Genomic DNA, 22567 nt, shown 5'->3' on the forward strand with positions numbered 1-22567 from the left:
AGCGTTCACTTAACTAACTGTAGCTTGCTCATCCAATCCTAATAAACTCATCCATAAGTTGACCAAAGTACCACACTGCTGTAAAATACTACACTAGTACTTTATACTGGGAACAAGACGACTTACCTGCAGTGAGGTGCAAACTGATGAAGCTATAGAAGCTACATTGTGGGTGTGGCTGCCCCATAAAGCTCAGCTGTGGTGACTGCACCTGACCATCACAGTCATGGTTGAGAAAGGAGCTGTTGGTTGTTTTTATGAAGTCAGACATGGAACAATATAATAGTATAAAACATCTCCTGACATTCTCGTGTATTAGGATCATGGATATGGGTCCAAAATGGCTGTGCCTGTATTAATTATGATTCTATTTCAGATATGGCGACAGCCGGTTTGAGAACATTCTCCCTGCGAATGAATTAATTGGGAATGTGAATGAGTAGATTGTGTGGATGGGCTGAGGAGTGATGCTCCATTTAAACTGGTAAAGGGAAAAGGTTAGAATTTAGTTTTGTGATCAATAAGTCATAATCTACAAATACTAAGGCACACTGCTTTGAATTCAAAATCAAATTTTAAATCCTTTGATAAATGAACTGAGCACCTTCATGTTTCTAGATGAAGACTGGGTTAAAACTTGTAGGTGATCTTCATTCTGTTCTTTTTTGTTTCTTCAAGCACTCAGTTAATGTTTAAAATGATTTCAACTGAAGACAAAACTCATTTCAATCCCAAGCTTTATAACCACAACACAACTCACACCAATTTTCAGTGTACAAAATAATTAAATTATACATGTTTCAATAGTTCCCCTTCATAAACCTTAACTTAATCAACCTTTAATGGCAAAACCAAAACATTGAGTGGCACGACAGAGCAGAAAAAATAATTAAAGCTCAAATATAGTAAGAGCACCTGTGAAACAAAGGCAGTGGGTTTTTGCCACAACATTTAAAGGCCGGGAAAATTAAAATGACAAAAAGCACAGGTGCAAAAGAGCAGTGGGTGGGGTGTTGTAATGAGGCATCAACGCTGTGTCCCTAATCCATACTAATCACTGAATCGATGCAGGTTTTGAGCACCGGAAAAGTGATCAAATAAAATAATCTCATAAACAGCCTGGTGAAACAGTTCCAGGAAACATTTCAGGAGAAAATAATCTAATTATAAAACTATTAAAGTGTAACATTTCTGGAAAAAATGTCACCCTGAAGCCTGGCGCCTGACGGTTTGTTGTATCACTGGTTGGTTAAAACAGAGATAGAGTAGGAAAATGGAGCAGAGGAGTCAGAACGTGTCATGTTATTACACTGTAGGTTTGGTTTAACAGTCACTTTCTGACTGAAACATGAACAGTTTGATATGAAACATGGAGAAGGACCATTCACATGTGATGTCAATACTGCATTTACTAAATGACTTGACATTTGCCTGTAAACTGCAACATTAGCTTTTACATAAGTTGCCCTTCTGATGGTAAGACATCACTGTCAGTATCCAGTAAAAAGTTCAGAGTATTTGTAATAAACTCAGCTCTATAATCACAGCAGCTAACGCACAACAGCATATAAGAGGCAAGTGACGGTGTAATTAATAATCCGATCGTCTATTCAGGAACAGTGCAAGCCAAATGTGTTCGCCCGTCACATTTAGGCAGCTAAACTGGATGACGACACAGCAGCTGCAGTCTGTGAGAGCCTGGTAATAATCTAAAATTGTTACATTTTCATCTTCAATAAAATACATTCACGTGTACATATATTTCAGTGCTCAGTACTCCAAAGGGACTTGATGCCAGCCTCAATGAGCATACAAATTACCTTTGGTTCAATGTCAAAGTATCTTCTCAAGTAGACCCCCAATTCCTCTGCTAAAGATACAGAGAAGATAGTGGTGGGCAAAATCCAACAAAACCTTTAACAACCACATGATATTCTAGCTTCTTCCCATCCCAAAATGTCTCCTCTTGATCTGAGGCGATCTCCCCTGCTGCTGATCCCTAACACCATCAACCATCACCGCAAAAGTAAGGACAAACAGCCTGGTAATCTTCGGACTTTCTAGCTGTTACCGGCTGGGTTCCAGTGACCCCGTGACCGGGAAGTTGATCCCATCTCCAGGTAGAGGTGATGGGATGAGAGGGCAGATCCAGCAGAGGTACCAGCGAATGCCCAGGGTGCTGCGCATGTTGCCCAGGACTCCCAGGTTGTAGGGTCGGCGGGATGAGTACCACTCCCTGGTGGTCTGTCCCCGAAACAGCAGGAAGAGGTGGAAGAAGAAGAATGAGGACACCAGCAGGAAGCCCACCACACATGTGTCAGCGATGAAGGCGAAGGCAAAGGCGCGGGCTGAGACCTGGCCTAGGACACGGAGAAGGGACACAGTCGGTCATAAAACACCAGGTAGAGGCATAAAGGCAGCGTTGCCTTGTATTAATATTAAATAATAATATTAATACTACAACTCTGGAAAGGTAACTAAGGGTTAATTTAGTTAAAAACATGAGGCATCCACATGTATATGTACATTTTACTACTGATCCCTGTGGAACAATCTGGGAGATTAATGATATTGTGATTGGACCAAATTTTAAAATGGCAGATTAAAATAGAGCAGATGAAACACATATGAAGTAGCAAATAATGTTAAAATACATAGTTTCAGAACAACTTAATTAGTTTAAAATAAGTGAGTTATACAGGATAGGAGCAACAATGGGACCAACATGGGAGACAGCAGATCTTACCTGAAACCAGCATGATCCAGGGTATGAGCAGCAGCAGGATGCTGTGCAGGCTCACCCCCTCCTTCAGTATAACGATGAAGACCTCGGCATTCATCAGCGTGGCGTACATGAGCCCGGACCACATGAACAACAGGCAGCTCAGGAAGAAGCGGTAGTTGCGGAAGCCCACACACTGGCCGAAGAAGACACAGTGGTGATCCCGCCGCAGCACACACACTTTGCAGTCGTAGCAGTGGGAGCAGCGAGGAGGAGTGTGCGTCTCACATGTATAACAGTACCTGTGTAAAGGAAATTAATACTAGTGTATAATTTCAGAGATGCACATGAACACCATTTCACATATGACACTGGAACAAATGGATAATATAGTTTAATTTATAGGCTCTAGCATAATTGTATTGCATATTGATTGCTTTTTATTTTAGTGAGCCCCTCTTGTTCCTGTGTTTGGATCGGATGGAAACTGTAAGTTTGGAAATAGCCTCCATATATTATAGTACTGGTATTATATTCCAAAACTAAGATGGGAAGATAATAAAAAATCATTGATCTGAACTGAGAAGTCTTTCTTCAACCATGAGTCCAGACTAAAAAAGCACAAAAGTGTGTAGATAAGTGTCCACATACCTTCGGCCATATCACATAATGTTCTGTGTATTCATCAAACAGTAACAACCCCCTGCTCCTTCCTCACCTCCAGCCCTGACCTACGCCCTCTCCTCCCAGGAACACCCCCCTGATGCTGGGACTGGTCCTGAAGAAGAGCAGGGCGTTCCAGCAGATGTTCCCCAGCATGAAGTACTGGGCCAGCAGGTGGACCAGCTTCCACCAGGCGGACCACTCCGTCTTCTTCTGGTCCGGCTCCAGCGGAGCCTCGACCACCACCAGGTAGCTCACCTCCGCGGTGATGGAGAACACCAGGACGGTGTTGAGGACCACGGGCAGGTGGCGACACCCCCGCTCCACCCGGCAGAACACCTTAGAGGCCACACTCGTCATGTTTCCCGGTGTGGTCGGTGTCGGTGGACGGACCGGTTTGACAGACACACCCTCGAATAAGCGTCGGTTCGCTCAGTTAGCGAAAAAATCGACTCGTTAGCGGCCTGACCGACTTTACATCAAATTCGTGATATAAACTAAACCTTCAACTTCTTTTGAGAAAAACTAAAGTCGCATCAGAGTAAATACAAGACGCTGCCTCTCTCACCACGGATCCTGTCAATGGACGGAATCTGATCGCGAGTGTTACATAAAAATATATCCGTGATGACTCAAGCTACTTTTGGTTCCGCTGGTAACAAAATAAATCGTGTGCCCTTCTTGAAACTTAAAATGAACAGAGGTAACTGAGCACATAGACTTCAGTACTGTACTTGTTCATGTTTAGGGACTTGTACTTGAGTATTCTCATTAGTCATTAGTTACCATATACTTTCAACCCACTGCATTCATTTGACAGCTTAAGATACTTTAGATGCATATAAAACAGATACGTTTCTAAAACATGATTTGTTATAGATGAAACTACCTGACAGTACATACATAAAGAGCTGAAATGATTAATGAATTTACATCCACTCTTCTTTTAGCTAATGGCAATGGCTTTTGATTGCACACTGTACCTGTAAAAATAAATAACAAAAATCTGTAACTAATGCTAATATATTAATAAAACATATGTTCAGTCGCTCAAATGTGAGGATTTGCTGCTTAGTAATAAAAACCCTCAAATTTCTCAGTTGCAGTTTATTCCACTACTGCTTTGCGAGGCTGCTATGAAAATATCTCTCACTATATAAACAGGCATGGTTTATGTTTCTGTACCCCCCCCCCCCCCCCCATTGGAAAATGTCGCTGTGCTTCTCCAATATATGTTGCTGTAAAGTAGGCTGATAAAAACGATACATGTTATTACAACTTCATAATTAATATACATTTACTATAAATCAAGGTTTCAGGCTTTTATAAGAGGGTCCATTAAATATTCAAGGTCCATACCATGTCCAATTGTGTTTAATTGTATAAAGTGAGGATCCTCCGTTATGTTCACTGCACTCGTTCACATTTCAGAAATAAAGCTCCATTTTAATGGTTTTCAATCTTTTCAGGTACAGACCTATAGTAAAAGTGAAAGTTTCAAAAATGGATTATGTGTCACATCGACAAAAAAACAACTCACTTCTGTTTAACTACTTAATTTATCCCCATGATGTGCATGATTGGCAGCACGTCTCTGGACCCTCCCCCTAGAGCACAGACCTTAATCCCTGATAATCTCTGCATCCACTGAGAGCTGACAGTCATGGCTGCACCGAAGGAGAATTTAATGTCTCTTGGAAATCTGACCGGCGCTGACAGAAACACTTTCACTCAACAAAGACAGCACAGTCTAACACACAGGTAAGATTCATGGATGCTGCCATGGATTCAAAGAGTGGTAATCGGCTTTCTTGTCTTCAAAACAAATACTGCGAACACACTAAATATCCTCTGACCAATATGAGCATAATACAGTTTGACTGCTGCAGAGATCTGTACAGTGTTGTCTCAGTAATGTTTGTTAAATTTAAAGTTCAGTGTAAAGTGTGTGTGTGTGTGTGTGTGTGTGTGTGTGTGTGTGTGTGTGTGTGTGTGTGTGTGTGTGTGTGTGTACTTGCACATATATCTTTGTGCAAATCAGTTGGGGCTAGGGCATTACACAGATAAGTGTCCTCACTAAGCTAGAAGTAGAAATGTGTGTAGGTGGGGGTGTGTCATGGGTGTGACACTGTAACTTTATGCAATGCCCCGTGTCTTACAGTCTTCACGGGCCAATGCTGGTGCGAGCTGACTTTTCAACTCCTCAGAGTCGCCAGCATCTGTAAGTGCACAGATAAAATTAGCAAGGTGTTGCAATGTGCATCATTGTGTATACGTTTGTGTATCTGACTTGGTGTGTGTTTGATGCAGCAGAGAGATGCATCTGAGGAGGCGCTGGCAGGAGCTGACGGAGAGAGAGCGTTCAGCCCAGCAACACAACAGGCAGCTTCTGCAGCAGTTTGACACAGCACAGGACGCACTGAGAGAGTTGATGGCCCGCAACGCTGCCATGAAGACTGTCCGGGTCAGACAGACAGACAGACAGACAGTATAGCCCAGGAAAAGAAGCCTGGTGCCTACTGACTGTAGTTGTACCTTATTCCTGCCTTTATAAATTCCTAATGCTCAATTTAACACTGACCTTTGACCCTTGTAGATGGAGTATGAGAAGTACCTGGAGGAGAGCGCCCCCGAATGGCAGCAGCACCTCGAGCAGAAAACTGCTCAGAGGAAGGTCTGAACAATTATCCACATATATTTTTAAATTTTCATTTGATTCAAAAAGCCCTTGGTATGTTTATGAAACTGGATCCTTGTGAAACTGTTTTTTTTTACAGAAGAGGGAGGATTATTTGAGATCATGTCTAAAGAATTCAAAAGAAGAACAAATGACAAAAGCTTCTGCAGAGAAACTTTTACTTTTACAAGGTTTGTTCTCTTCCTCACTCACTTTAAGAAAGTATATCTCACATGTATTCTATTTCTTTTAGGGAAATACAGAGATATGTCATGATTTACATGACTCCAATGAATGAATTTCACAGGAATTTTCCACAATCTATTTCCCAAAGCTATGCTGTCCTTAGTGGCCTATCCTGCCAAGCTATTTTACTCATAGCATCAGAACAGCTCCCCTTAGTTTCCATGCACAGTCACATTTAGCATTTATTTCTGTTTTCAGAATTAAAGCCACAGAGCTGTTCTGCACTTCAAGAGAACAACAAACAAAACAGCCGCTCAGACAACAACCAGGAAGTCTCCTCTCATCTGCCCTGTCCTTCTTCCTGGCTCACCCACACTCAACCCCAGTCAGCTAGGTGTCCCACCAACATGCCCCATCAACCACAAGGTTCCTCTGTTGAACTTCCATCTCATCTCCTGCCTCCTTCCATCCTCCCTCATTCTCATCAATTCCATCACCTCGCCCCCACGCTCGCTCAACATCCCCTCTGGCCCAGGCAGGATCAACCAGGCTGGGCTTCCCTTCAGTCCGACAACCCCTTGTCCTGGACGGCAGGTGCTACTGGGATCCCCTCAGCCTTTGGGGCTCTGTGGGGTCAGCTGCAAATGGATGAACCTCCACACGAGAGGTTGGTGGAGGCTGAGACAAGAAGAGCACCAAGAGAGACGGGTGGTGAAAGCAGGAGCAGTCACTGCACCCAGGAGCTGGACGTTAATCCAGGTGGGAAAAGGAAACAAGCTTTGATTGCATAAAATGTAGTGTTGGTTTTCTTCTAAATGTAACTGTACCTGTAACTTGTGTGCATGTGTGTATCCAGTTCGTCTGTCAAGTGGCCAGGCAGAGAGCAGTGAGAGTGGCAGAGACTCCAGTCAGTCGAGCAGAGAGAAGAGGAAGAGGGAGAAGAGAGGAAAAACAAAGCGTACGTCCTCAGACAGAGAAAGCTGCAGCTCTCAGGAGTAAGTAGATCTACACTGATCAGCCGTAACTGTCTTTTACTTTATGCGTAATTTCATTTTATTCCTCTGTTTTATGATCTTTTTATATTTTGATTGATCTCATTGCTTTCTCTGTATTGAGCCCTTTGTAACACTGTTAAGTAAGTTACTCTATAAAGAAAGTTAATATAGTTGTTAATAATAATAATGTTCCCCATTTCTGACTTTATATTTTAAAAATCATTATTCTCCTTATTCCTGTTGTTTGTTCTCACCTTTGTTCTATGGTGCACGACAAAGTTAACTAACTTTTTTCCCTCTAAAATAATATAATAATAATACAGTAATATAACACTGAGAGAGGTTATTCTGCAATATGAGTAAGCTACTTTTACTTATGCTATATGTTCCCTATATTTTGTCTTCCACAGTTTAACTAAATGCAGGGATTAAGTCTTTATAACAAAATACTTAGTTGTTTATTCTTTTTTCAAGGTCATCTCAGACTTCGAGTGCAGTTGTCACAGTGGTCCAGAGCGATGCCTCGTGTGGGAACAGCAGGACAAGCGGGGGTCAGAGGACAAAGAGGAGGAGTGGGGGACTCGCTGTTGCATCACCACAGATCGAGAAGGTGGCGAATGAGACGACCAAGAGTGAGGGAGAAGACTCTGAGAGTCACAAAGAGGAGAGTCACTCCACTGGAGAGGAGTCAGGGAGTCAGAGTGAGGAATCCAGGAGCAAAGAAGCAGAGAATCAAAGTCCTATTGACAAATCAGACAGAGAGGAGGAATCAGTGAGCGATAGTGTGAAGATTGAAAATGGAGATGCAGAAAAAGAAATGCAGGGGAGGAACAGTGGTGCTGAACAAAACAGTGAGGAAGAGATGGATGAGGAAGAAGAGGAGCATAGGAATGATCTTGGAGATGGGGAGGAAAAGAAGAAAAGTCAGAAAGATGAGGAGAAAGACGTGAGACACGTGGATGACGATGATAATGACGATGATGAGGTTTCTGGCAGGAAGAACACAACAGAGGAAGAGCAGACAGAAGCAGAGGATGAGTCCGAGGATCAGGGAGATGATGAAGACAACATTAAGGATGAAGATGGGGAGAAGAGAAAACAGGGTTCTGCCTCCTCTCAGGATGAAAGAGTCGAAAACAAGGTATTTGAGGTTGAGGAAGGGTCTGATGAAGAGGAGGATGGAGAGGGAGAGGAGGGAGAGGAGGAAGAGGAGCAGAGGAGTGACGAAGCAGGAGAGGAGGAAAGCGATTCTGATGACAGTATCATCTCACCACAAGAAAACAGGTAAATAAAGGAAGTCAATGATTTTCTTTGACAATGACTGAACGTGACTAAATGAAATATTCTATTTTCAGACTGAAGAAGATTCACATAATTCAAGAGGAAGCGGCTGAAGATGACAACGACGATGATAAGTCAGGGAGTAAAACAGGATCTTCAGACAGGGATGAGTTCAGCGAGGACGATATCGAGAATCTCCTCGCACCTCAACAATCAAAGAAAACGTGAGTCCAGTTTTTGGGTCTGTGATGGTGAAAACACATCTGAAAATGTTTCTCATATCTTTTTATGATCAAATTTTCAGAGAAAAGGACCTGAAAGTTGATGACAAAGCTAAAGGTAAAGTATAAGTTGTAACTCATGACAGGATGAGATGAAGATTAACATAGGATTTATGTTTAATTTCTTTTCCAGGTACTTGTGACAATGTGGAGATTTTTCAAGTGGAGGACAATTCAAAAAAGACAGACCAACAAAGTGATTTGGATGAGATTGATGACTTTTATGACTAAATGTATTTTAAATGACTAAACCTGAGAATCCATCAATCCATTATCTACACTGCCCATCATGGAAGGGTCACAAGGGGGCAGACTGGAGCCAATCCTAGCTGATACTGGGTGAGAGGTGGGGATCACCCAGAGGCAACAGATAGCTCCAGGGAGATTCACACCTACTGCATGTCTTCGGACTGTGGGAGGAAGCCAGAATACCTAGAGAAACCACCTCTGTGCCACCGTGCCACCCATAAACCTGAGAATGAAGCACAGAAACCTACAGCGGTCATCCAGTCTGCAGGATACTACGATTATTTATGAGAAATAAGGTGAAACTACTGTTTCCAATGTTGCATTTAAAAATAAAACATCACCTGGAATAACACCAGTATGTTAAACAGCATTATTGAAGGTTTTTCAGACTAAAGTTTAAAGTTTTATTTCTCCTTTGAACAGAACCACAGATAAAAGCTTAGTACAGAAAAGACGCAGGCTGTGAAACAAAAAAAGCATTTTCAACTGTTGGTGTGGAGGCAACACAAACCACAGGTGAACAATAACATTCTCAGGTAGAAGAAAGAACATAATCAAGTACAAATGTTGTCAATAATTTATTGAAAAGATTATTTCTGCTGAGGCAGAGAGACTGAACCCACGTTCCATCCAAAGAACAGTGCACTCCTACAACATGTTGGTCACACCAAACTGACTAAACTGGGTGAGGTGGTTTCAACAGTTCAAGAGTTGATGGTTTACATTTTCTACATCAGAGAGCCTGCAGAGGGCAGCGTACAGAGCTGTTGACAAACTGGTCCCGCTCAAGTCAGGTCACTTCTGGTGACAGTGAGAATTACAAGTCTTGTTAGATTTTCACCACCTGAGCAGTCAAACAGGGGCTCGCTCTTTTCCCATCCTCTGACGTGACGTTGCGCTGAATCATCAGCCTGCCGTAGGTCCCGCCCACTTGGCCTTTTGTTAGCCGTCCAGGATTGACACAGACGCAGCCAACCACATCCTGAGCACATGAGAAGACAAGGGTTTAAAAAGGCTCATTTAAATGATCCTTTAGAGTCTTACCTAATGGAATACACAATAAACATGCTAGAAGAACATGTGCATTTGTTTTCATTTTACTAAATATATTTCAATCAACCAATAAATCAGTATTATAATTTTTTTTTATTAATATCACCAATCAAAAATCTTTATCAGTCCAGCTCTATACTCAATAAAGTATTTTCTTGTTATTTATTGTCACATACAGTCTAACAATGTTTAGTCCGTTGTTACACTTCCTGTAAATGTAGATGACATATTAATGTAATGGAGGGAGGTTTGCACCTTTACAAAGTAACGCAGCTCAGAGGGAATGATGAGAAGGTCGGGGGTGAGCGGCATTTGACCGAAGCTCTGGAACTTCTCATAGTCCATGTTGACCTCCTCGACAGGCGGATACAGCGGGTAGTAACTTCACAGAAAAAACAGAGCGGAGGCGTTAATGTTCGGAATCCTCAGAAACAGATAAGAACAAGTATCCTCAGGATTCCTACCTCCTCTGCGTCAGAATGTGTTTCAGTATGCGGGAAAATCTGTCTGATCCGGTGCCACTGCAACACAAACCAAAGTATCTTGTAACATAAAAATATTGAGTCATTACCACATTTATCCCTGCAATGTTCATTGGAATTATGTGAACATTTCCTAAGCTGTATCAGTAACTGAGCTCCACAGCAGGATGACGTTATGTGAAAATGTAAAATTCCGTTTCAGCATGAAGTGTCCCTCACCAGCTGATCTCCTCTGCGCCCATGTGGAACAGGATGTCAGTGGATGTCAAGCCAAAGGTCACCCCATCGATCAGGAGGGTGCAGGGGTCAGGGACCAGGGTGACTCGCTGCAGAGAATAGAAAAGAAAACATACCGATCAAGATGTGTGACTACGCGCTTACCCATGACGAAGCTTAAAAGCCGGTTGCATGAGTTCATCAAGTCACAAAGACAAGCAGTTTGTTTAGATTGCACATAGAACACCACGGTCTGTGTGTGTGTTTGTGAGACCTGGGCCTGGTCCTTGCTGAGGCTCGGTAGAGTGAAGGGAGGCTGTGGGTAGATGAAATGATGGTGGATGTCTCTCTGCGAGGGCACGAACACCAGATGACAGCCAACGCTGGATAAAAGAATGGTACAAAAACATAGGTTTCTGATTTAGGGCACCATACAAAACACCATGAGGAGAAATGGGGCTTCTCAGAAGATTCAGAAGTTGAATCAGAGTCCGATATGGGATTTACCTTTTGGTCCCATCCACAATGCTTTCAATGCATCTTGAGAAAATGGCCTCAAACGTCTCAGTCACCTGAGCTTTCTGTTGGAGAAACAGAAAGATGCTCACATCATGACATGACAGATTAATCCTTGGGCCAGAAGCTCAAAATAAGAAGAGTGATTTAATATGCTGGATTTATATTACTATTATTATGTTTCGGTTTAATCATTATTTTCAAATCACAAAATAAAATAAAAAGCGGATCTTCTAGGAACAAATAGATTGTGTTCACTGGTAAACCTACCTCGATTTGTTCATGTTTGGAATCCACAAATGGGCCCAGCTGGAGAAACAAAAGAAGAATTAGGAAACACACACGTAACAGAGACATTGGAGGTTTGTACGACCGTGACAGGGTCAAGACTAGAGAATTTGTAGCACGGAAAATAAATAAATTCTTGATAATCGTCAGAGGCTGCTGCAAACATGCGCACACACACAATTTACGTCCAGGTTTTATAAATCTTGTCCCTGATGGTTTGCGTTAAACACTAAATATCTCCATACACCAGTCTCTGTGTATTTCCCCCATCGTGTCACTGTCGACATGTTGGCACAGATACACTTGCAGCCGCCATTCCAAGTGTTGTGTTATAATTTACGTTGCCTGTCCTTCTCTTCAAGTTAGATGTCAGACGAGAATGCTTAATGGGTTATTAAAGGGTTATTAACCGTGAAGAGCCACTTGCTATCTAAAAATATCATCTATGGTACATTCAATACTGTAAAATAAAAAGTATGCATTCTCATAACAGCCAGTAAACTGACTGAGGTCGTTCTATGAGCAATTGTACACAACTAGCTACACAAGGAGAGTGTTTGTCGAAGCCATAAAGATTATTCTCCATTAAAAAAAGGTTTTGATACCAGTAGGCAGACATCAGGACGATCTCTGACGATGATACTGATCAGATCCAGCAGAGGGTCAAAGGTCAGAGTGTCAGACGTTGTGAACGGTCCACAAGCCACAAGGACATTCATCAGTTCTGCAAATGCACGAAATCATAAGTGACTTGGTTGATGTGATAAGAGACAAAACTGGCACATGTCATGCTGTAAGATCTGCTCTGCATGAACATGTTTGTTTAATCTCTAGAGGACAGAGTTCTCAAAACAAATCAGTAACAGTAAAGTGTGAGGAAAGCATTGTTCCTCACCTTCATCCATCTCCATTTTGATCTCAGGAGTGTAGAAAGGAAGAGGGACGCTCTAAAAGAAAAAAATACGATAAACAGATTTAAAGAACCACTTCATTTTGATTTTAAGTAAATGTGGCTTAAGCAATTGTCATCTTTGTCGCTGTTAACGTGTCAGCACTTGTTGTTTACTTGGAGCTGACCTGATACAGTTTGGAAGCCACCAGTTTTCTTCCTGTTGTGTTCATCCCCTCCATCACCACCACCTGCGGAACGAGGGCAGACACGGGTGAATCTGTTGAATTCCTCAACGGTAGTTTCAGATACTAGAAGCCGACAGTTGCCGATTCTGAAATCTGTCGTTGGTGTCAGAGTTCTCGGTCAGACGTTGGGCGAGACTCCCCCCCAGGCCTTTGGCATTCTCTGTTTCTCTTGGTGGTCCCATAACCTGGTGCACAAACTGCAGTGCACAGGCAAAGCAGATCCCACCGCACACATTCGATTCATTGATGTCTAAACAAAACATAATTTATACAGCAAACAAGATTTTCACAGGAGACCCAGTGTCCTTCTCATACCTGACCAGGAAACAGGGAGTACTCTTTGAGCTCTGATAGGTCGACAGGTACTTGCTGACCACCTTGCTCTGGTCCCGCCTCCAACAGAACCGACTGTGCGTTCAGTTTGCCGTTACTGTCACAGCACACCTGTCCCAGTACCGTCATACTATCCTACAGGTGGAGAGAGAAACACGCCACGCTGAGCAGGCCGGTCATGATAATACACAGATTTGACTGCTATTAGCTATTCTAGTAATCTATGATAACCAGTGTGGATTACACAATGATCAGGTCACAGTTTTTCCACATAACAAGACGTTTCTTTAAAAGTTTTTGGAAACACCTAGAAATGTTTACCTTCATAGCTAAAGTAGTATAAATGAATAAAAAACTCATTTAAAAAAAGGTTTGGAGGTTGATTTAATCACATTTGTAAAGCTGAAGGTTAATTTGAAGTCAAAACATTGTTCAATGTTTTTTCACAACGTTGACATCCTTACCTGCGCTGGCAAAGAGACGGGAGAGAACTCTTCGATGTTGAAGTGAGATTTGAGGCTTTCTCCCAGCTCCTCGATCTTGTCCGTCAACACTGGGGAAGAGAGATGCAAAAATCTCTAGTTCAGGCTGTGACAGTTTGGGTCGGTTTATCTTTATCCTTCCAGAGGGTCAATTAGGCTCTCGGTAGTTTTCAACACCAGTGCACAAATTAAGGACATTAAATAAGAAAAAAATATAAGAATACATAAACATACAATGGGGTCATTTTTGTGAAATTGAAATGAAATATTAAATATCTTTGCAAAAGTCGGTTGGTCTACAATTGATTTAAAACCCAACAGCTGATGGAAAAAGGATCTTAAGCACGGTGTCAGGTGTTCCTCCAGCCGGATGGCAGGAGCCAAAACTCGTACCATCTTCATTCCACATCAAATTGACTTTGAATGTATGTAAATGTGCAAAATCAAGGGACTGTTATGTTTTGACAGGAACTGGGGTCTATAATTAATGACCATGAATGAGGATGTACGGATGCATACCATTCCGAACATCTCGCAGCCTTTGGAACATGAACTTGTAGCTGCAGCGGAGGGAGTCTTCAGAACTTTCCAACAGCTGCAGCTGGACGCCTGCACCTGGATCCTTCCTGCCAACCCAGCGGGTGCCCTGCACAGCCCCGAACGTGACCACCACCTCCCCTTTCCCCCCCCGCTGGCTGTACTTCTGTGAGGGAGTTGCACTGCAGAGAGAAAGAGAGAGAGAGATGGGAGAAGAGCAGAGTCAACAAACATCCACTTTATCCAGCGAAGCAGTTGAGTGATTCTTTTAGTATCACGGCTCCAAAGTCAAACTGTGTATGGAACTGTTGATGTGCTCGGCTCAGTACCTGGGAGAGAAGCTGGCGGGAGACAGCAGCAGCCCTGGGCTGGCCAGCAGAGCTGCAGTCCTCTTGGAATGAGGATGTTCAGGAGTGGTCAGCGCTCGTTTCTGAGAGCCCTGCACATACACACACGGTGCAAACATGGTCAGAGCAGATCACAGGAAGTGAGACTCTTTCTCTCAGACTCACTCTGGACAGCTAGTGAGTCTTAAAAGTGCAGAAACAGAAAACTGTCCAATTTTTGGATGAGAATAAAGCTTTTGTTGTCAAAATGTACCTTTGCAGGAGTAGAGTAGGAATCTAGAAGATTGTCTTCCTCTTCCTCAGCTTTGATTCTGAACAAATGGTGTTAAAGACTAAAACAATGACATGATGAAGACACTCGTCAGAGACAACAGGTGGATTCAGCGGGAGAATCAGTTGTAGAGTCAGTTGGTTTTCTATTGTCCTTGGAGTTTAATTTTAAAAGATACAACTCGTGCAGTGAGTTAATGTCTCTGGTTCTGTTGTGACTTTCTTCTTTTCTGGAGCTTGGCTTGGCTTTCCTCTTGTTCAACACCTGCAAAGAAGACAGACAAACACTAAAGATATAAATAGTTTTCCTAACTTGTAGTTAGATCTACCTTTTTGTGACCTAACGAAAGGTAGATTTTTTTAGAGCCACTATAAACTTGTCACCTCATGCTTGAATTGCTCCAGGGTGTCCATGGCCAGTTTTACTCCATTCTTCGCGCTGCTGCTGTAGGCGACCCACTCCAGCACCATCTCATCTGCCTGTATCCTGCTGCAGATACACAGCTCCACCACTGATGGAGCGAAGAGATGGATATGAGGAATACAATGCATGGTTGAATTGAACATAATAAGATTATAAGCCCTCTCATTTCTTCTACATTGTACATCTGATCAGTCTCAAGTCATGTCTGCAGCATGACAAATAGCCCAAACACAGAGCCAACTTCACAACAGCGATATTCATTGTCAAGACCGAGGAGTCCCGACACATTTGATTTGATCATAACTAAATGGATCAGTCAACTCAGGGATTACACAAAAAGAAACTAAGATCAAGCACAAATCAATATCAATGTGCTGTGAGTGAAGCGATTATGATTTTGCACAAAGGCAAGTGTTGGTTTGCAGGACTGTGGGGGAGTTGAAACACAATGACAACAACATAAACAAAGTAATCACTGCATATGAAAGTTGAATAGCATAAGAGACTAGTCCCATAACATTGCACCCGGGGCTGGACGATATGAGAGTATATTTGATGCTCAGCCCTATGAGCAGGAGTCCACGGGTGTTTACATGCTAGCAGCCTATTTTCAGTCACTTTCCAGCTGACGTACAGAAATCATTATCGTTAGCCACTTACTCTTGTCCAGGGTGGACTCGTCGCTGCAGGGGACATCAAACATGTCCAGCTCGGACTTCAGGCTCTCTGCGCTCACTGGGGCCATCGTTTCACAGTGTCAGAGCTCCGGAGGAATCCGATCAACGCCAGAAGCTCATTTCATTTTACCGCGAAAAGACTGATGTTGCTGTTGGCGGCGACCGGAAGCTACGTCACATTCATAAGCATTGAATAGTGGAAGTTGTTCTTCTTCTTGGTTTAATGACGGTAGGTCGCATTACTGCCACCTATTGGGCTGGAGCGTGGAGGAGAGGATTGACAGGTGAACCAAAGAAAAGAAAGTAAAGAAACAATAAATTCCTTTAAAATGCCAATAGCTGCCACATGTTCTTCCCAGTGTTTCTCCTGGGAGGTTCTTTACTTTTTTTTAATTCAAAAGCATATTATAATCATGATGTCCTTTTAATATTTCTTTATTATCTCGTCTACTTCATCCTGACCTGCCTGCTGCTGTAACAAGTGAATTTCCCCAATGTGTGGATAAATACAATTCTCATATCAAATCTATCTATGACAAATAACAAAAATATCTAAAAGACTGACTGATGGCGACAACAACAATATACACAGAAAACCACACATATAGAAAAAAGAGAAATAGTGGGAAACATTTTTCAATCTTGAATTAAGGTACATAGATTTCATAGAGACACTGTAAAAAGATGGGTCGGGAGATTCTCTAGTGTGAAGGCAAGTGGGCATTGAGGCAAGCCACAATTTAAGGTCAGAAATATATTTCAACCTGGATTAGAAGCTGCACCAATTAAATCAGCTGATTGAGTAGTTAATCAGAAAAAGATAAAATTATGGTTTCAGCTTCTCATGAGAGAATTTCCTGTTTTCTAAAAACATACAAATTTGATTAGGATGAAATACAACAAAACATGTATGGATACCGTTTGGTGCTGCAGAATATTGTTAGAGGCATTTTCTATTGTTTTCTTGATGTTTGATAAACCAAATAATTAATGAAATGATAATAATAAAAATAATTCATATGAGAACACATTTGAGAATAATTTATAATATATAATAATTATAATAATCCTTACATTTTCAATAGGGCCTCACTGTCTGTCAGTGCCTGTCAGTGCTCGGGCCCTAAAAAATTAAATTAAATTAAATTAAATTAAATTAAATTAAATTAAATTAGTTCTGCACACTCCACTTCTGCGCAGGAGGTGTGCGGTCAGCTTCTGCGCAGGAGGTAAATTAAATTAGATTAAATTAAAAAAAATGTATAATAACAAAAAGCCAATTCATTAATTAATCCTTACAATTTCAATAGGGCCTGACTGTCTGTCAGTGCCTGTCAGTGCTCGGGCCCTAATTATAGTTGCAGCCTTTAGATAGATCTCCTTTAAAACATTTCTATCTTTTGAGCTAAAATAAATTTTGGGTGTGTGCAACACATAAAGTATAATAACAAAATCCATTTATTTTTCTTGTAATCAAAGGTTAAATATTTTGTCTTTATTGTATCACCAGCACATCATCCGCAACGTCGTGAATATTCACTCCAGTGTTAACTGCTTTCAGAGGCTTCAAACTCAACACATCTCTTTTTTATAATGACAATCTCAGACAGTCTCAGATTTCTGTCCTGGTGGGTCCATCACTCTCTTCCTCTTCCTCCATCTGTGGGAGCAATGATATGTTGTTAGATACAGATACTAAACCAGACCTCTGACATTAATGAAGTGCTGCTATAGGAACTGGTTCTTGTATGTGAACAAACATCCCACTCACTTGAGCAGAGTAGCACCGGCCTCTGGTTGTGAATTTCCATGATGTCACCTTCCACAGAGATTCACAGAGGGAGGCCGTCAATTCATGGGTATCATGCACCTGAAAAACATATGTACACATTTGTGACTTCTGTCGCATCATCAACATGAATATGAACATGTGTTTGTAAGTAACATGATTATTTACAGTCTATCTGTTAACATCTTTGTAATCTTTAATAATTGACTATAAATATCTGCATGTTCATTATAATAATTGTTTCTTTCTCACACCTTCATGCTGTTCAGACAGGCATTTCTGAAGTCCATGTTACTGCTACAGCTCACGATACTGATGGACGAAGTGAGAATCACCTTGACAGCTGAACGCAGCTTCTCTTGGTCCTGTCATGTTGAACACATCAGATTAATAATTTCATTATTTACTTGATCTATAAGGTATAAGGTCAAGTTATATAGAAAAAATTACCACCACAATCTCCCAACCTGAAACTATACATTAGTCCAAACACAAAAATGTTTAACTCATAAGGGATAAAAACAAAGAAAAGCATATAATTCTGAGATTTTAGAAGATGGCACAAACAAATGGTTGGAAATGTTTCTTAATGAATTGATTAAAGGATTAGTCAAATATTCGTTCCAAATCCAACTTGTGTGAGTGTTTGTGTGTCATGCTTGCCCTTTTCCTGCGCTGTTGGGCTTTCAGTGTTTTCTTTAGCTCAGTCTGCAGGGCTGCTGTGACTGCCTGTCTGTTGTTGCTCAGAATATCCTCCAGGTGGTGCTCTATCAGGGCCTCTGTGGCTGTAAGAGCATCAGAGATACACCAGTTTCCACTGTGGCTGGAATAATACATTACTCTTGTATCTTAGCTGTTTAAGAAAGGAGGCTGTCTGTAGTAGTTTGTGAGTCTGCATGACTCAGTTTCTCTCACCCATAACATCAGAGAGCTGAGAGGTGAAGGGGTCACTGTGCTGCAGGAAGAGGAAGAGCAGGAGACCCTGCTGCATTGTGGGAAGATTCGATTCTTCCTCCTGGTTTTCTTGCTCTACTTCATACACAATGCCACCACTGAGCACAAGATCTGCAGAGGATGATTATATTTATTTTCTCTTAAAAAACGAGGAGTAAATAAAGGGGAAATTCTCTCTAAATTGTAAAAACATTGCAAGCCCACACTGGTTGAAGACACTGTTGCAATCAAACAAATGAGAGACACACCCCTGGGTAGGGCAGATAATCGTTTCTACCATTTGGTTTTATAGATCTAGTTTGAATAGCTTAATGCCGCAGTAAACCTACCTCCATTAATGTAAGTGTTTGTGGTCTTCTCTCTGACTACGATCGGGGAAGAGTGCATTATGAGACATTTTCATTGTGAATGTATGAGCTAAGTGCATCTCATGTCGACCTGTGGTTTCTGATTCACTGTGTCATCTACGAAGGAGTAAAATACATAATGCAACAGCAGTTTCTGAGATGTCGGTCAGTTTTTAGTTTTATCATGATTTTACTCTGTTACAAATATTAATGCTCCCCTGAGCAGATGTAAGCATCCTAATAAGATGATAAACGTGATAAACATTACAACTGCTAAAACACAAGCATCGAAGCAATGTCACTGTAACAATGTGTTCGGGCTGATGTTCACATTAAGCAGAATTCATGCAGCACTCTAGCAAGCAAATTAGGCAAAATCATCATTATGATTGTTGATTAATCACTGCTATTGTAACAAGTGCATAATTATGATTTAGTTTTAGTTTTTAGATGCAAATCCACTGAATGATCCTGATCAAAGGTAAAAATGAGAAACTCAGATACAGATTTCTGGTATGAAGGAGGATGAGAACCAGAGTCTCCAGAGTCTCCACTGTCAGAATCATCACCATGCTAATCATGGTTAAAACTTTCTTCACCCCAGATTCCACACCACACTTCTCTCCTGTGCAATATGATAATGTGCAAGAAGACACAACACTCTGTTTGCAACAAACGTTAAACACATGTGCACATTATATTTTGATCGGAACATAACTCACAGGAAACGGTAATTTCAGTGCTGAGCCCCAGATTTACACTGTTGACAGGAAATGGAAACAGTTCGCTGTCTTTGAGCGCTGTCTCTTTAACGTACTTTGTTATTGTGTTCTGTGTGTGTCCTTTGTTTTTTGTTATACAATTTGATCTTCTTTTATTTCCTCTGATTCACATTATGGGCTCTTTGGTATTCATTAACATTTATACAAGCAGCTCCGGGCCAGGGCTGAGCGCCAGTCTCTAAACATTCACAGGTGGTTGAGCTAACTCTTCCACTCAGACTGAGAGAGGTATGTCACTTGTATACTCTGTGAAGAAACAATCCTTCTCGTAAAATAAACAAAAATGTTTCCCGTTCTGGTGTGTTGTTCCCATCAGTGGTTGTTATCTACCTTTGTAAGAGGAGCAGTGGAGGCCGTGCAGGCTGAGTTCTTCACAGCCCAGATGAGCAGGAAGGTTGTGGAAGAAACCCGAGGGGCCTGTAACAGGAACGTTACTGGGGCTGTAAACTAAAACGTACACACATGTGAAGTCAAGGAAACTAATTATAACCAGATGCCCAAATAACCTCCACAAAAACACCATGGAGGAGCAGAGATTTTACTCTGAGCTCCACTCCCTCCTCAATTTCGAATGGTGAGAGCAGAAACCCTGAAAAGGAAACTCATTATCATTGTTGGGATTGTGATTTCAGTCTTTTGGTTAATTCCCAAATCATACATGACCCTGTGTGAGGGTTGAGGGTTCTCCCTGGTGAAAAAGATCCACTATTTAAGGAACATGGCCTGGGACTTGGAAGTGCTGGCCATCATCCCTGCAGCTGGTTCCAGTGCACCCTGGAGGTCACAGAGTTATGAAGCTAGTTGAATCACACCATCTGCAAAAACCACAGACATAATCCAGAGACCACAATGACACTATTCTTAACGCCCCCCAATGATTGTCCCTGGCCCAGGAGGTAAAGAGGGTTGTCCACTAAGGAGGGTTGGTTGTTCAATCCCTGGTTCCTCTAGTCGGCTTTCCAGAGTGTCCTTTAGCAAGAAACTGAACCTCAAATTGCTTCTGAAAGCTGTGCTAACAGTGTGTGAATGGTGCCATAGAGAAAGGACTTTGTGTAGATACGCTTCATGAATGTGTGTGTAAATGGGTGAATTCAAGTTTGACTGTAAAGCGTGTTGAGAGGTCAATAAGATTGGAAAAGCTTGAAATAAAACAGCGCATTTACCATCACATCCAGAATAATGAAAAAATCAGCAAAGGATATTTGTATGTGTGTGAGCTGGGTTGCCAGATTGGGGTACTGCAGCACACAGGGACTAAGGAGTGTGACAGGCTGGACGCTGAGCTCCCCATACAGGCCTTGATCCATGGCTCCAGGTGGGATACTGAGCAGCAACCTGTCCCCGAGGTCAGGGTGTCCTCCCTGACACCAGCATCCTTTCTTAACACACTCTGGAGGCCTTTGAACCCAAGAAGAGAAAATGACTTCCTGCAGACTAAAGTAAATCATTTGTCTATGTTGAGTTAAATATGATATTAGATGATAGCATTAATAAATAATTTTAAAACAACATTACTGTGTTTTACAGCTGACATCCAAACTCAATGAGGTCTCTCCTGCCGGTGCAACTCTAAATTTCATTTTCACTCTGCAAGAAAATGAACACAAGGTCGGTGCCTCGTAAAACAGAGGCTGATATTCCCATCCCCCATTTTAAATAATGAGCGGCTGCATTACACCCATGAGAAATTAACTGGAGTAGTGAGATTTTATCTTTATGATTATAATGATGACACTTTGTCAGTAGTATTTGTGTGTGAGGCTTTTTTAATTTAAATTTCTTAAATTACTTTATAAAATAACTAAGCACAAGGTTGTTTATTACCATGTAATGCAGAGTTTCAAATAAATAAATATGTTATTTTGTTTACAAGCGTATTTGTGGCGTATTATTGTATTAGAGTGTACCTGAATTCTGGTTGGAGGGTCTGCTGGTTGAGTTTGAATTTGAGGTGGATTTTAATCTATAAAAATTATACAAAGTCAATTTTTTGCTAACTAAAATTAAAAATTAAACTATGAATAGATAAAACAGATCCTCTCATACCCCTGCATTAGCCAAGCTGAATGTGCGTAGGAATGTCTCAATGTTGGTTTTCCACTCTGGACTTAAAAGTCTTGTATCTTTCATCTGTAAAGTGGAGAGGGGAAAACAGAGTGAGACAGGTTACTGTCACTACTGAGATTTGAAAGGAAATACACAAGAATTTCCAGGTGAAAAATGTTTGGCTCCGTTTGAGTCTTGAGGCTCCACCTATTGTCGTGTGCAATTCTGGTGCAATTCTAAAGAACAGTAATATGTCCCTGCACAGAGGTTGCATCACAGGACAATCCTATACAAATAAGCTGCTCTGATGCTTAAATGTTCAACGATCAGTAATTATCATTCAGGACAACAGGATGCTAGGAGGAGGTTTGGTGTTTGTACCTGAAAGGAGAAGAGTAATCTGAGGGAACCATAGAGATCATTGAAGGCAGTCAGCTCCTCAGGGTCTGGCGCAGGACACGAGCAGGGAAACATGCTCGCCGTCAAATCTGTGAGATCTCATGAAGCAAACAGAGGTTCGATACAACACAGATGCATTCACAATATGTGTTAGGTTTGTGTACATACCAGGTTGAAGCGCTGTCATATTAATCCCAGTGCACCAGGGACCAGTAGCTGCAACTGTACAAAAAAAAGGGAAAACTGTTACAACACCTGGTCGTTTGTTGTTGTGATCATTGTTTAGAACTATTTATTTAACCTGGTTCTAAAAGAGGCTTGGAGCAGTCACTGTCCTTTTAATTCTCTATACAATGTGGGGGTGGAGTTAATCTCGGATGTTATATCATCTGATCTAAGTTTTTTCTACACTGTAGTGTAGGCTTCACTCAGTG

The 22567-nt window shown here is 41.6% G+C and overlaps 3 protein-coding genes across 3 annotated transcripts; all 3 read right to left on the minus strand.

Moving 5' to 3' along the window:
* Positions 1-736: 736 nt before the first annotated feature.
* On the minus strand, positions 737-3972 carry zdhhc24 (zinc finger DHHC-type containing 24). Its single transcript, XM_061079779.1, has 3 exons — positions 3441-3972; positions 2747-3024; positions 737-2360 (listed from the first exon to the last, which is right to left on the minus strand). The coding sequence occupies exons 1-3, from the start codon at positions 3743-3745 to the stop codon at positions 2068-2070; spliced, it is 876 nt and encodes a 291-aa protein (XP_060935762.1). The 5' UTR covers positions 3746-3972; the 3' UTR covers positions 737-2067.
* A 5647-nt stretch (positions 3973-9619) lies between these two features.
* On the minus strand, positions 9620-15969 carry pola2 (polymerase (DNA directed), alpha 2). The gene is made up of 18 exons (XM_061079773.1): positions 15800-15969; positions 15100-15227; positions 14895-14980; positions 14699-14756; positions 14428-14537; positions 14081-14280; positions 13544-13632; positions 13062-13214; positions 12687-12749; positions 12505-12556; positions 12215-12333; positions 11592-11630; positions 11313-11386; positions 11080-11188; positions 10809-10915; positions 10572-10628; positions 10363-10489; positions 9620-10036 (listed from the first exon to the last, which is right to left on the minus strand). Exons 1-18 carry the CDS (start codon positions 15882-15884, stop codon positions 9884-9886), a joined length of 1809 nt encoding a protein of 602 aa, XP_060935756.1. The 5' UTR covers positions 15885-15969; the 3' UTR covers positions 9620-9883.
* A 1459-nt stretch (positions 15970-17428) lies between these two features.
* On the minus strand, positions 17429-22208 carry zgc:195212 (DUF4554 domain-containing protein). Its single transcript, XM_061079129.1, has 10 exons — positions 22116-22208; positions 21735-21818; positions 21596-21651; positions 20891-21086; positions 20019-20142; positions 18521-18670; positions 18269-18390; positions 17860-17970; positions 17588-17686; positions 17429-17476 (listed from the first exon to the last, which is right to left on the minus strand). The coding sequence occupies exons 1-10, from the start codon at positions 22206-22208 to the stop codon at positions 17429-17431; spliced, it is 1083 nt and encodes a 360-aa protein (XP_060935112.1).
* Between the last annotated feature and the right edge of the window lie 359 nt (positions 22209-22567).

The sequence above is a fragment of the Limanda limanda genome, chromosome 10, assembly GCF_963576545.1.
Source record: "Limanda limanda chromosome 10, fLimLim1.1, whole genome shotgun sequence".
NCBI lineage: Eukaryota > Metazoa > Chordata > Actinopteri > Pleuronectiformes > Pleuronectidae > Limanda > Limanda limanda.